This window comes from Lagopus muta, chromosome 6, assembly GCF_023343835.1.
Source record: "Lagopus muta isolate bLagMut1 chromosome 6, bLagMut1 primary, whole genome shotgun sequence".
Taxonomy (NCBI): Eukaryota; Metazoa; Chordata; class Aves; order Galliformes; family Phasianidae; genus Lagopus; species Lagopus muta.
Window position 1 is genome coordinate 6747059 of NC_064438.1, and position 14715 is coordinate 6761773.

General features: G+C 53.4%; 1 protein-coding gene across 2 annotated transcripts; it reads left to right on the top strand.

Annotated features, from left to right (window-relative positions):
- Positions 1-21: 21 nt before the first annotated feature.
- Positions 22-14026, top strand: DDB1 (damage specific DNA binding protein 1). 2 transcript variants are annotated; one of them, XM_048949553.1, is made up of 27 exons: positions 22-179; positions 1205-1353; positions 1437-1553; positions 1987-2208; positions 4111-4225; positions 4315-4412; positions 5403-5561; positions 5948-6031; positions 6374-6490; positions 6825-6927; positions 7059-7134; positions 7223-7331; positions 7503-7681; positions 7779-7942; positions 8028-8135; positions 8484-8691; positions 9124-9219; positions 9419-9530; positions 9727-9850; positions 10159-10323; positions 10653-10747; positions 10904-11074; positions 12064-12173; positions 12333-12502; positions 12690-12792; positions 13134-13257; positions 13380-14026. In XM_048949553.1, the coding sequence occupies exons 1-27, from the start codon at positions 146-148 to the stop codon at positions 13461-13463; spliced, it is 3396 nt and encodes a 1131-aa protein (XP_048805510.1). In that variant the 5' UTR covers positions 22-145; the 3' UTR covers positions 13464-14026. The 2 variants fall into 2 exon arrangements, with proteins under 2 accessions (XP_048805510.1, XP_048805509.1); XM_048949552.1 differs by lacking the exon at positions 22-179 and adding an exon at positions 288-455.
- The last annotated feature ends 689 nt before the right edge of the window (positions 14027-14715 follow it).

Genomic DNA, 14715 nt, shown 5'->3' on the forward strand with positions numbered 1-14715 from the left:
TCCCTCGGTGGGGTGGGGCGGGTCCCGCCTGGGCTGGGTGCAGCCCACATTCGGGGGCACTGCTGGGATGGCGGGGCACAGCCCCACACGCGAGGGGCAGTGCTGAGATGGGGGGGTACGGTCCCACACACGGGGCGCTGCTGGGATGGAGGCCCACCGGGAAGCGCCCCTCCCTGAAGGTGAGGCCCCTCCCCGAGGTACCAGGGCCGCCCCTACCCCTGCCCTCTTGTCTGCCCCTCCGCGGTCCTCCCCGGCGGGCAGAGCGGCGCGGGGCGCTAACTTCCGGTGACGTCACCGCGGCGGGCGGAAGGGGCGGTGGAGTGGCCGCGCTAGGCCGCAGCTCCCGGTGCGCGCCGCGGTTTGGTCGGTTACGGGACTCGTTGCCGTCTCTGCCATGTCGTACAATTACGTTGTGACGGCGCAGAAGCCGACGGCCGTGAATGGCTGTGTCACCGGTACCGGCGGGACGGGGCGGGGCTCGGCTCAACGTTCACGGCGAGATCTGCGCGGCCTTGCGTTTTGGGGGGGCACTGGAGGCCTCCAGAGGCACACGGAGGAGTTGCCGGGGGGAGGGGGGTTGTGGGTAGATCGGGTCAGCGAGTGATTGGGGTGTTGTGGGGAGGTGAGATCAGTGAGGAACTGGGAGTGTTGTGGGTAGATGGTTGCGCTGAGATGGGAGGGACATTATGGACGTCTGGAGGTGAAATGATGCTCCTGGATGGTGTTTGTGGGGAGCCCAGGGGTGCAGGGGGACCCCGGGGTTTGTGGGTGCAAGGAGGGTTCTGGGAATGTCCAGTGGTTATCCAGTGGTGGGCATTGGGGTTGATGCGGTGGAGTGAGGGGCACCAGGGTATGTGTCTGGGGTTGCCTTGTGGTTCTAGGAGAGTGTGAAGGGCTAGACGGGATATTGGGCTGTTTTTTTGACAGGAGGGATAGTAGGGAGCTTGAAGAGGGGCAGGGTGTTTCCCTGGAAGCTGCTGGGCTCCAAAGGTGGGGGATAGAGCTGAGCAGAGCAGTGGGGTTTTGCTCTTCAAGGGTGCAGTGGGGGGAGGTCCTCTCCTCTGTTCAGGTTTCTGGAGCTTGTGAAGCTGGTCGCAGTGGGTCTGGCAGGACTTTGAGTGCTGGAAGCTGAGTTTGGGCTAGGGAGGGCATCGACAGGGCCACAGGGTTTGAAGCTGACGATCCATCTCTTTCCTTACCCCAGGACACTTCACCTCCTCAGAGGACCTGAACCTGCTGATCGCCAAGAACACACGCCTGGAGATCTATGTGGTGACAGCTGAGGGGCTGCGGCCCGTCAAGGAGGTGGGCATGTATGGCAAGACTGCCGTCATGGAGCTCTTCCGCCCCAAAGTGAGTGTGCTGGGGATGGGGGGTGGCTCCTTGCAACCTCTCAGAGCCCCTGTGACCCTCCCTCCTTCCCTCCCTTCCTGCAGGGGGAGAGCAAGGATCTGCTTTTCATCCTGACAGCCAAGTACAATGCCTGCATCCTGGAGTACAAGCAGAATGGTGACAATATTGACATTATAACCCGTGCCCATGGAAATGTGCAGGTGAGCCTTGCTACCACACCTACTCAAGTTAAAATCTTTCTGAGAGGGTTAGGGATCCATTTGTGGGTGCCAATCCTGGGGATTGGTTTTTTGTTGCTCATCAGTCAAACGATTTAAACGGTTTCCATCAGCTGTCAAACCAAGCTATTTTCTATCTTTTTCCAGGCTTGCTGTTAGTGAAGCTGAGCAGGGGATTATGGTCAGGAGGTGTAAGTGGGCACATCCTGTCAGTGTGTGTGGAAATAAGCACTTAATCTTTGTGCTTTGTGGTTCTGCCTCATGACATAGAGGGGTTGATATCAGCTACTTCCAGCTGGGGCCGTGGGTGATAACAGCACTGGATTTCCATTGAGTGGGCTCTGCTCGAGTGTATCAAAGCATTTCACAGCTCGCTGCTTTTTCTCTTGCCCACCTCCGTGGATTTCCCCTTCAGGATCGCATCGGTCGTCCCTCAGAGACCGGTATCATCGGCATCATTGACCCAGAGTGCCGGATGATTGGCCTGCGGCTCTACGATGGGCTCTTCAAGGTCATCCCCCTGGACCGTGAGAACAAGGAGCTGAAGGCTTTTAACATCCGCCTGGAGGAGCTCCAAGTCATCGACGTGAAGTTCCTCTATGGCTGTCAGGCCCCAACCATCTGCTTCGTCTATCAGGTACCTTGTTCTCAATCCTGAAATCAGTGTTTCCAAGGGTCTTCCAAAGGGGCTGAAGCATTGGCCGTGTCCTGAAGCTTGCTCAAAGCAGTGCTGTAAGAATGGGTGGGCAGAGCTAGAGATGCTTCTGGCTCCCACAGGCTTGTTTTGTAGCTGAAGGAAGTCTTCCTGGGCCAGCACAGGATGGTGGTGTGAATTCAGTTCGTTTTCACTGCAGCTCTTAGTTCTCATAGAATCAAAAAATGGCCAGGGTTGGAAGGGACCTCAGGGATCATGAATCTCCAACCCCCCTGCCACATGCAGGGCCAACCTCCACATACAATACTAAACCAGGCTGCCCAGGGCCCCATCCAGTCTGGCCTTGAACACCTCCAGGGACGGGGCATCCACAGCCTTTCTGGGCAGCTGTTCCGGCACCTCACCACTCTCTCTGTGAAGAACTTCCCCCTGACATCCAACCTAAATCTTCCTTTCTTCAACTTAAAACCATTTCCCCTTGTCCTGCAGTTATCTACCCTTTCAAGGAGTTGAGTCCCCCTCCTGTTTATAGGCTTCTTTTGCCATGTGGCAGCAGCACTCTCCTTCCTCAGAATCATGGAATGCTTGGGTGGGAAGAGACTTACAGGCCTGCTCAGCCCAACCACTGGTGTGGACAGGGTTGCCCAAGGTCCCATCCAGCCTGGCCTTGAGCACCTCCAGTGGTGGGGCATCAGCACAAGCTGCAGCTCTCCCTTGTCATCTCAAACAGCTTTCAGAACACGTGGCAGTGCTGTTTCTGTCTGAATGAGGAATGTATGTGTGTGGAGTCTTTATCCCCCACACCCACATCGACTTTGAGGTTTGAAATAAAGCTCAGCCCATCCTCGCTCCAGATCTATGCAGCGAGGGTGGCTGATGATGCTTTCTGGCTTTGAATTGCTTAATGGGTGAGCTCCTCAGAGCCAAGAAACCTGATGGTGGTGTGCAGCCCTGAGAAGATCTGCATATCTGCATGGATTTGATTGGTGTTGCTGCTGTCTGGGGAAACTGAGGCAGAGCACAACTGTGATTTGGCCAAAATCTTAAACTTTGTGTTAGAGTTTAGGCAGAAGCACGAGTTTCCACTTAGTCCCCAGAGATATCATAAAGGAAGAACTTGATCTCCACACTTAGTCAGCAAGTGAAAAAGGTCTTGTCCCACAGGATCTGACATTTCCATGCTACAACCTGGTCTGGAAGGAAATATGTTAGTGATTTATTCATTTTAAGCAGGTACTGTACAAATAAAGAGTAAATGAGTGCCTCTGTGTCTGTCAACTGCGTTTCATCCTTGCAGCAGGGTGAGATGTGAGTTCTGTCTGACTCATGAGGCGTTACGTAAAGCACTGGGGTTAGGCTGTCCCTGGGAGCCTGACTCTGTATGTGGAGGCGGAATGTATCCAAGCTGCTGCTTTGTCTGATTCCTTCTCAGTTTGTTAATCATTATCACGGGATTTGGATCAAGGAGAATAGCAGCGAGTGTCTGAGATAATCTTTGTGTAGGTTTGAAACCAGAGGAGGATACCACAGAGATGAGCAAGCTTATTAAAAAAAAAACACAACGCAAAAGGCTTAAGAACTGCTGTTGTAAGGAATAAAAAGGTCCAGAAATGCCAAAGCGGTGTTAACAATTCCTTTGCCATTTAATGGTCCCACTTCAGCTGTAAAATGGACAGGATGTGCTCCAGCTGTGCTAGTTCCTCCTCTCCTGCACATCTGTTTCTCCTGCTGGTTTCCCCTTCTCAGTCAGCTGGCGCTGCCCTTCTTGCAGCACTGGACTGAGGAGTTCTCTGCAGGCTGTTCCTCAGCTGCACCTCAGGAGCCTCTGCTGCAGCGACATGAGGTTGTTATGTGTTGATGTGATGTTTGTGCCTCCTCTTTCAGGACCCTCAGGGTCGCCACGTCAAAACGTACGAGGTGTCCCTGCGTGAGAAGGAGTTTAACAAAGGTCCTTGGAAGCAGGAGAACGTCGAGGCCGAAGCCTCCATGGTCATTGCAGGTTAGTCCTGCTGCACGTGGTGTCTTTCCTTCCTTTTCACTCTCAGTTGTGCTGCACAGGTTCACTGATAAGACTTCTCCCCTGCGCAGTGCCAGAGCCTTTTGGAGGTGCAATCATCATTGGGCAGGAGTCCATTACCTATCACAATGGAGATAAATACCTGGCTATAGCTCCACCCATCATCAAGGTAACACCTTAACTGTGCATTTCCTAACTTACTCCTGCTACAGACACTACTGAAATTCCCAGCTGAATGTCCTCTCTGAATCTAGCAGATTTTCAGTTGCCCGCTGGTTGATTATTGCTAAAAATCCTTGCTGTGTGTAATAAATGGTGCAAGTAAGAAAGCTTTCTCATTTGAAGGCTTTTGGTGACTTTGGACCTAGTGATAGTAGGTGCTTGTTGGTCTGTTTATCTCTCCAGAACAGTTTGTGGCTTCCCAGGAGTCTGTAAGCTGGAACCTTCTACTGTGTTAGTGATGGTGGGTCTCTGTGTGGCAATGACCATTGTTGTGCTGTGCTCAGAAATCCTAACCTGGGAGGGTGCTGAGCCGCTCCGGTTCAGGAATTTCATCTGTTCTTAACTTTAGCTGTAGCCTAGTAGAGCCCCTTGCAGAGATTTGGTGTCTGTTCTGCCCCGTGCCCAGTCTGCATTCTGGGGTCTGAGGGATATTTGTGATCCCTGTAGTGATGGCAGTGTGTGCCTGCACTGGAGTACATGGCTCTGTGGAGTTCCTGGAGATGGTGCAAGAAAGCTGAAATCTTGTTAGGGCCCCAGAGAAAAAGATTAATTAGGAGGTAGTTTGGACATCGGTTGAGGCCAGAGCCTGGTTTCAGTTCAGGCAGTGAGAGATATGAACGAGCCCCTTGGAGACTCAAGTCCATGTGAGTATGGTTGGGGCACTTGTTCAAGGGGAAAAAGACTGACAGAGTTGGTGACAGAGCTTGAACCTGTGGTTTTGTCGGAGGGCTGGGCCAGTTCCCACATTCAAATGGTGCAGGAAGCACAGATGGCACAGCTGAGGTGCTGCTCAGGGCTGAAAGAGGGCCTTAGCCGTGACCAAAAGGTCCTTTCTGGGCAAATCCGTATAGAGGAGTGCCCTGTGCAGGATTTAGCTGTGGCTTCGTGCCTCTCTGGAGTTGTTTCAGCAGCTTCCTAACAATTCCTTTGCATGCAGCAAAGCACAATTGTGTGCCACAACCGTGTGGATCCCAATGGGTCCCGTTACTTGCTGGGGGACATGGAAGGACGTCTCTTCATGCTGCTTCTGGAGAAGGAGGAGCAAATGGATGGCACAGTCACCCTGAAGGACTTGCGTGTGGAGCTGCTTGGTGAGGTAGGACACCTCTGCACCACCTACAGCGTCCCTGCCACTTCTCACTGGGGCCAGGGGGCTCTGCAGGATGCAGGTGCTCTGCAGGTGCCAAATAGTGGAAGTAGCTTCTCTGTGGAGCACAGACTGGGTGATGTTTTTCTCTCCACAGCTGTCAGCTCTGAACTTTCAGCTGCCAGATGTGGGCAGTTCCCTGTCTGGCCACCTGATTTTTCATCTTGCACGCTATCCCTCAGAGATGTTTGGATTCTCTGTGGGTTCTGTAAAGGGATCAAATTTCCCTCCCCATGCTTTTCTGTTACACTGTGTTCAGATGTGATCCTTGGGGAGCGTGGCAGTGCCCTTTTCATCTTCTCATGGTGGTTCACCTGCACCTTCTCAATTCCCAGACATCCATTGCAGAGTGCTTGACCTACCTGGACAACGGTGTGGTGTTTGTTGGCTCTCGGCTTGGGGATTCCCAGCTTGTGAAGGTGAGTGGTGGCGTTCCCCTGGCTTAGTCCTGCGTTCAAACAGGATTTTATACGTGCTTGCTTTCATCCTGGCCTCAAGAGCGATCAAACATTGAAATGCACAGCCCAAGGATGTTGTGAGTCACCTCACTGGAGCTGTTAAAGAAGCGTGGCACTGTGGGATGTGGTTTGTGGGTATGGTGGGAATGGGTTGGAGTTGGACTTGATGATCTTAGAGGTCTTTTCCAGCCTTTATGATTCTATTAGATATGCAAATACATGGGGAGAAGTTTTCTTTTCCCTACATTCCTTATGCTCGCTGGGCCCTTCTTGTTGGAAACTGATGGTTGTGTTTGTTCATAGCTCAACGTGGACAGCAATGAGCAAGGCTCCTATGTAGTGGCTATGGAGACCTTCACCAACCTCGGTCCGATCGTTGATATGTGTGTGGTAGACCTGGAGAGACAAGGCCAAGGGCAGGTAATGTTGGCTCCAGCTCACCTTTCTCTGTGCTAGGGATGTCTGGTTCTGGCAGATGTGCGTGGTGTGTCCACTGAAGGAAGGGACTGTGATTCATTTATCAGGGATTTAAGGCTTGTCCTGGTGCAGGGAAGGTTTTGCGGTCTTGCTCTGGGTGGGAAGGCTCCTGTTTTCACGAGGAAGGGTTTTCTTTCCTGCGCTGGGGAAGGGTCAACAGCCAAAGAGCTTCCTTTGAGAAGCATGGATGATAAGGATCGCAACTTCCCCTGAGCCTGTCACTGCAAGGAAGCGTGGGGAGGCTTCCCCAGTTGGTAAATGCCTGCTTTTCCTCCAGCTGGTCACATGCTCGGGTGCCTTTAAAGAGGGTTCACTACGGATCATCCGGAACGGCATTGGGATTCATGAGCATGCCAGCATTGACCTGCCAGGAATTAAAGGTGTGTGAGTTGGTTCATTCTTTCACATACAACCCACCAAGTGGGGACATACCTCATGGCTGGGCTGCGGGCAGGGGACTTGCACCCCCTTTTGGATTATTCACTGTGAGCATGTGGTCTTTCTGTTGCAGGCTTGTGGCCCCTGAGGTCAGATTCTCATCGTGAGATGGACAATATGCTGGTGCTGTCCTTTGTTGGCCAGACCAGGTGAGGTGGGGTTAAGGCCATGCCAAGCTCTCAGCCTGATACAACAGGATTGGAGCATGATACAAGAGATTTTCTCTTTCCCTTCTAGGGTTCTTATGTTAAATGGAGAGGAGGTAGAAGAAACGGAGCTCACAGGATTTGTGGATGATCAGCAGACCTTCTTCTGTGGCAACGTGGCACATCAGCAGTTGATCCAGGTAACGCCCCTTCTAGAGATGCTTTTGCTGTTGTGATTCCATAGCCCTTCTTGGCTGTGGGTTATTTAGATCTCTGCTGCTCATCAGGGTAAGGTCTGCAGCGCTCCCCTGGGCTGATGACAGACAGGAGGTGTTGTTCAGGCTCTGAGCAGAGGTATTTTCTCTCCTCAGATCACCTCTGCCTCTGTGAGACTGGTCAGTCAGGAGCCCAAAGCCCTCGTGAGCGAGTGGAAAGAGCCCAACGGGAAGAACATCAGCGTGGCTTCCTGTAACAGCAACCAGGTGGTGGTGGCTGTGGGACGAGCCCTCTACTACCTGGAGATCCGACCCCAGGAGCTCAGGCAGATCAAGTAGGTGCCCGACTCTCTTCCTGGCCCAAGGGTTCACAGCCTTGTCGCCTTCAGGCTTCCTGATTGACACTTCAATCTGATTTTTGCTTCCTGCCAGCTGCACCGAAATGGAGCATGAAGTTGCCTGCCTGGACATCACTCCTTTGGGGGACACTAATGGCATGTCCCCTTTGTGTGCCATCGGACTCTGGACTGATATCTCTGCCCGCATCCTAAAGCTTCCTTCCTTTGAACTGCTGCACAAAGAGATGCTAGGAGGAGGTAGGGCTCTCCTGGGACTGCTGGCAGCAGAGACTGACCTGGTGGAGCCACACGTGGCATCAGCCTTCTCTTCTGCTCCCTGCAGAAATTATCCCTCGCTCCATCCTGATGACAACCTTCGAGAGCAGCCATTACCTTCTGTGTGCACTGGGGGACGGTGCTCTCTTCTACTTTGGGCTCAGCCTCGAGACAGGTGACTACAGGGCCTAGCAGCTAGTGGGCTGCTTGGGAGGGTGTTTGGATTTGTGCTCACTTGCTTGTGGTACTTCTTTTTTTTTTTATCCCCATTCTTCTGGAGGAGATCTGTCTCTTTCCTACGTTTTTTCAGTAGTTCCTTCTTCCTCGCTATGACAGGGTGGGGATTGGCTGTGGGCACTGTAAGTGGATTTCTCCAGGGGACTGTGAAGAAAGGAACCTGATGCTTGCATCCACTTCTTTGCTGACAGCAGGATGCATTCCTTCATGCTCATTTCCTGCCAGCATGTCACGGCCACGTAGCTCTGTGCTGCCCTGCTCCCAACCTGCTGTTCCTTTCCTGCAGGCTTGCTGAGTGACCGTAAGAAGGTGACCCTTGGCACTCAGCCCACAGTCCTGAGGACTTTCCGCTCCCTGTCCACCACCAATGTGTTCGCCTGCTCTGACCGCCCCACCGTCATCTACAGCAGCAACCACAAGCTGGTCTTCTCCAACGTCAACCTGAAGGAGGTGAACTACATGTGTCCCCTCAACTCCGATGGGTATCCTGACAGGTGAGCCCGCCCCACGGCACGGCTTGAGGGAACCTGGGACTCTGTGTTGGCACAGACTGCATGAGAATGTCCTGCTCAGGCCTGGTGGTACATCCACCTTGTCCAGAGGATGTGCCTGCCTGGCACTGACTGATCAAGGGAGGGCCTTCCTCATAGATACTCTTGCAGTGTATGACAGTCCTGGTCTGGGTACTCTCATGGCACTCCTTAGTCCTTTGTACCGTTGGTGGATTCTCACGTGAGATGTTTGAGGTCTTAAGCATTTATGTCTCTCTCTGCGTCAGTAGCTGTAGAAACTGCCCTAATCTGACTGATGTGCAGTGCGGGAAGGGAACCTTGATCAGCAGTTTGGGGGTGAGGGGAAGAAGGGAGATTCTTGGCTTCACCACTGGCCTTGCAAGCCCTGTTGCTCACAGTTTTCCTCCTTTACAGCTTAGCATTGGCTAATAACAGCACGCTGACAATTGGCACCATTGATGAGATCCAGAAGCTGCATATCCGCACGGTTCCCCTCTATGAATCACCCAGGTGAGCCGAGAGTTTAGTTTTGGGGCCTGTGCTCTGCCGTGGGGAGAGCCTACTCTGTTGTGGGCTTGGTTAGCAAGCAGGCCGAATTGATGGCTTCTTGCTGAAAGCGGTCAGTGCAAGAGAGCAGTTCTGTTCTTGTTGCCACACCTTGGAGCAGCCCATCCCGGTATCTCTGCTCATACAGCTCTTTGTCCTGCAGGAAGATCTGCTACCAAGAGGTATCACAGTGTTTTGGTGTGCTCTCAAGTCGTATCGAGGTGCAAGATGCCAGCGGGGGCACCACTGCACTCAGACCCAGTGCCAGCACCCAGGTGAGGGGGCAGCTGCCAGCTGATGCCTGAGCTGTGTTTACTGTAGCTACTCAGCCAAACCACAGGTTTGTGCAGGTTTTCCTGTTGCTCAGGCCTAGGGAGCTCCTCCCCACTCATCCCCCTGGTCCCCAGTTTTCTCAGCCTGCATGTACATGCCAAGTAGCACAAGGATGTGACACATCTTTCTGTGTCCCAGGCCCTGTCTAGCAGCGTGAGTACCAGCAAGCTGTTCTCCAGCAGCACAGCACCACACGAGACGTCCTTTGGAGAGGAGGTGGAGGTGCACAACCTGCTCATCATTGATCAGCACACTTTCGAAGGTACCAGCCCCATGTGCTTTCCAAATTCTGCTTGGATGTCCATCAGCATGTGGCTAAGAGCCACACAGTCCTGTGATCTCACACGTTCCCTTCGTTGAAGTGTTTTTCCTCCATCATCAGCCATCCAGCATCAGCCAAAGGGTGTAGGTTTGAGGTGTTGTGATTGGTGGCACAGGGCAGTGAGGGGATCACCAGGCTCTGCACTTTGTTCAGTTTTAGAGCTTTTAGCTGCTCTTCCCGTGCGTGGAGGTGCTGCCTGCTGGCCCCCAAGGGACCCAGCTGTTTCTGTCTTTCCCTCTTTGCAACAGTGCTTCATGCTCACCAGTTCCTACAAAACGAATACGCCCTTAGCCTGGTCTCCTGCAAGCTTGGCAAAGACCCAAACACCTACTTCATCGTGGGTACTGCCATGGTGTATCCTGAGGAGGCAGAGCCAAAGCAGGGCCGCATCGTCGTCTTCCACTACTCTGACGGTAAGAGCGAAGGCTTCTTGTCTGGCCAAGTCCAGCTGCTTGAGGGCAATCAGAGAGATCTAAGCAGGTTCTGCAGGGCTTTGTCACTCAGCTGTGGGCTGTCACAGCACGTCCTCTCCTCCCCAGCTGCCAGAGAAGCCCAGGACTCCCTCACCAGAATCACATTCTGGGATTTGCTTTCCGTTGTCCTCCCATTCCTGCACTGCTTGCCCACAGATCCTCTGAGGCAGTGAGCAGCGTTGCTTGTAGCAGCTTGTGGGAACCCTCCGTGGTTTGTCAGCCCTGGGAGCACAGTGCAAATAACTGGGTGTGCTGTGGATTGATTGCAGGCAAGCTGCAGAGCCTGGCTGAGAAGGAAGTGAAGGGAGCTGTGTATTCCATGGTGGAGTTCAACGGGAAGCTGTTAGCCAGCATCAACAGCACGGTAGGGCCCTCGTGAGACTGCAGCTTCCTTCCCGAGCATGTGTCAGAGCTGGGAGCTGTTCCAGCTGTGTGGCTGTCAGCTGGGTCTGTTGGCAGCGTGTCTTGGCTGGCATAGGTGTGAGTCCCAGCTCAGAGTCTCGTCCCTTCCTTCCTCCAGGTGCGCCTGTATGAGTGGACAGCCGAGAAGGAGCTGCGCACGGAGTGCAACCATTACAACAACATCATGGCTCTCTACCTGAAGACCAAAGGAGACTTCATCCTTGTGGGAGACTTGATGCGGTCGGTCCTGCTCCTTGCCTACAAGCCCATGGAAGGAAACTTTGAAGAGGTATCAGTGCTGTTGGGTATTAGATTTGCAGTTGTTTAGGTCAGAAAAGACCTTCTTATCAAGTCCAACTGTCAACTTGTCTGCTGAGTCCCATCGCTCAGCCATGTCCCTTAGTGTCATTTAGAATCAGAGTCATTTAGGATGAAAAAGACCTTCAAGAAACAAAAGAACTCCACTTCTCCCATCACTTCACATGCATAGAAAGATGCTGTGATTTATCAGACAGTTCCAGAGATACTGTGTGTTTTCTGACAGCCATCAACACAAGGGGGGTTGACTGAACTGCAGGTGTGTTAGTTTCTGTAATGGTATCAAGCTGTTAAATGTTAGAATGAGACAACTTAGTGTTACAAGTGTTGGGGCTTCGATAGATGTATCCTTCATGGAGTTCAGTTGGTCAGAGGCGCTGGGGGTCCACGCTAATTGTTCCATTAGGCTTCAGGCAAGTGGAGCAGTGCTGAAGATGGAAAATGGAGGAGCCTGGCTCAGCCCACCTCACCAGCCCTTTGAAGACAAGGGCGTAGGGTTGTGCTCAGACGACAGGACTACCTGGTGACATTCTTCTAGACAGACCCCTGTCTTTTTGGAGGAACAGATCCCAGGCTTTCGGGAGGCCGGGCTGTGTGTCAGCTGCTGGGGAACTGCAGGCCTGCAGTGCATGCCAGGAGGGGGGAGCTGCCCGACGCTGTGCACTTGGGGAGGCTTATTGAGACTGGCTGCATCAGTCAGCAAATGCAGCGTAGCTGGGAGTCGGACCGGGCGCTGGGGCCATCTGTGCACCTGTGCGATTGGCTGTAGCACAGTCTGGCCTCATTTGCCCTGGCATCATCCAAGCGCAGCTCAGGCCAGCGCCATCTTCCCAGAGGCAGTTTGTGCTATTGGCTCAGCAGAGAAGTCAGACTCTTTTGTGAGTTGTGCCTCACTCACAAATGGGGCTGCTGAGTGGGATGAAGATGCGCTTCGCTGCCCCTCCTCGTGTCCCTTTGCAGATTGCCCGGGACTTCAATCCAAACTGGATGAGTGCCGTAGAGATCCTGGACGACGACAACTTCTTGGGAGCAGAGAACGCTTTCAACCTGTTTGTGTGCCAGAAGGACAGGTGGGCTGGCAGGAAGGGAGCCGTAGCAATACATGGCAGGAGGGATGGGGCGTGTGTTGGGCAGGAAAATGGACAGAAGGATGCCCAGCTCTGAGATGGGATTTGGGGGAGCTCCCCTGTGCCCCCCGCACAGACTGAGCGGAGTGCTTTGGCTTGCAGTGCTGCCACGACTGACGAGGAGCGCCAGCACTTGCAGGAGGTGGGGCTATCCCACTTGGGAGAGTTTGTCAATGTCTTCTGTCACGGCTCCCTGGTCATGCAGAACCTGGGCGAGACGTCCACACCAACACAGGGCTCTGTTCTCTTTGGCACAGTCAACGGCATGATAGGTGAGGGGCAGGGAGCACCCTGGCCTGAGATTCCTTGCGTTTCTTCTTCTCCCCACCCTTGTCCCAGCCCTGTCAGGGAGCAGCCTCCAACTGCAGTCCTGCCCTTCTCTGCCTGCTGGCAGCTGCAGCAGTGTGGTCCTAGGGTCTGCAAGATGCTGACCTCGCACCGCCCTCTTTTCGTTTATAGGGCTGGTAACCTCGCTGTCAGAGAGCTGGTACAACCTCCTGCTGGACATGCAGAACAGGCTGAATAAAGTCATCAAGAGCGTGGGCAAGATCGAGCACTCCTTATATCCTTCTGTGGTCCAACTGGGAGCCCATGCCAGCGGGTGCTGGGGGCTGGCTTGTGAATTAAAGCACATCTTGCAGGGCTTGAGAACAAACTGGGCTTTGCAGTAGTGCAAATGTTGGTTTGTCTCTGATCCCAGGAGATGGCTGTGCTTGAGGAACTGCGTGCAATAATGTCGAGTTCCCAAGATCTTCCTTGCCACACTTTTAGGGCTGTTTTCCAGACCAGTTCTGTGAGGCAGCATGGTCAGTCTGCCTCGAGCTGCCCAGCAGAGAGGTTTTTTGTCTGGACAGGGTGGGATTGATGTCACTCCATGTGGATTTGGCTCCTTGACAGTGCCACCTGGAGATCATTTCACACTGAGCGCAAGACAGAGCCAGCTACAGGCTTCATTGATGGTGACCTGATCGAAAGCTTCCTGGACATCAGCAGGCCCAAGATGCAGGAGGTGGTGGCAAACCTGCAGGTGAGGGGCGACCCCACAGATGGGGACACTGCTCAGAAATGGAGGCTGTGCTAAACCCAAAACACACATCCTCCTGTTTCTCCATCACCTACAGGCGTTGTCATGCTTTTCTCTCTCTGCAGATTGACGACGGCAGTGGGATGAAGAGGGAGGCCACTGTGGACGACCTGATCAAGATTGTGGAGGAGCTGACCCGCATCCACTAGCAGGATTTGGGGCTTTTTCCTGACACCTTCCTCCATGTAGAGCAAGGGGCTTCCTTCCCCCGCCTGGCTGCACTCAGCGCCGGCAGCAGCCCTTGCCTGAGGGGAGCTGTTTGTTAGGGATCTGGGGGGCACCTTGCTGTTGCCAGCTTGGATTCACCAATCCTACGGACTCGACCAGTGCTGGGCTTTGCTGGTTGCTCTCGCTGGGTGACGCACAGCACTGCCCTTGCCTGGGTTCATGCTTTGCTATTGTTTTGTTTGTTTGTTTTTCTGCTTTCGTTTTTGATTCTTTTTCGATCCATGGTGGGTTTTGTTGGGGTTTTTTTTGTTTGTTTGTTTTTGGAAGAGGAAGCAAAGCTGCCTCAAGCGTGAGGGCTGGAGGAGGCATCTGGGGCAGGTGAGATCTGTGGGCCCAGAGCATTTCTCTGCGAAGGAAGCGGAGGGGGACAGCAGGACAGCACACTCCTCTCCCTCCACTGCACCTCTGGCTCGCTCAGGGAGGGAATTTCTGGGAAGTTCAATTCGTTTGTGGAGTTTTACCAAATAAAGTAGTCCAAACGGAATGGTGTGCCCGCTGGTGCTGCCACGCTCCACTAAGCATCACAGTTGCATGGGATTCACAGAATCACACAGAATGGCCCAGGTTGGAAGGGACCTCAAGGATCATGGAGCTCCAACCCCCCTGCCACAGGCAAGGCCAAAAACTTCCCCATTTAATACTAGACCAGTCTGCCCAGGGCCCCATCCAACCTGGCCTTGAACATCTCCAGGGACAGAGGAGCATCCACAGAGTCTCTGGGCAGCCTGTTCAGTACCTCACCACTCTCATAGTAAAGAACTTAAGGATTCCTTCAACTTAAGGATTCCTTCATTCCCTGGTGCAGCAGGGGCAGGGAGTACAGAGCTAGGAGCTGGAAGGGCACAATCAAGTCGGGCTCCATGCGGAATGGGGTCCTGCCCCTCCATTCTCTGCATGTGAAATAGATTAATCATTATCCTGGCCTCCATTTGGCTCTGAGCTGCTCTGGCTTGCTGCTGTCCTGATTGCTGAGCAGTTGCCAAAATGCACGTGAGGGAGCTGAGGAGTCCCCAGTTGCCCTCTTCCCCATTGGAACCCATGGGGTTAACAGAACCCCCACAGATATTATCCCACACTTAGGAGGCTCTGCGCCACCAGAGGAGGGGAGAACGGCACAGGACCCCAGATTGGATCCTTTCTTCTTGCTATGCAACTCAGGTTTTGCTCCAAAAG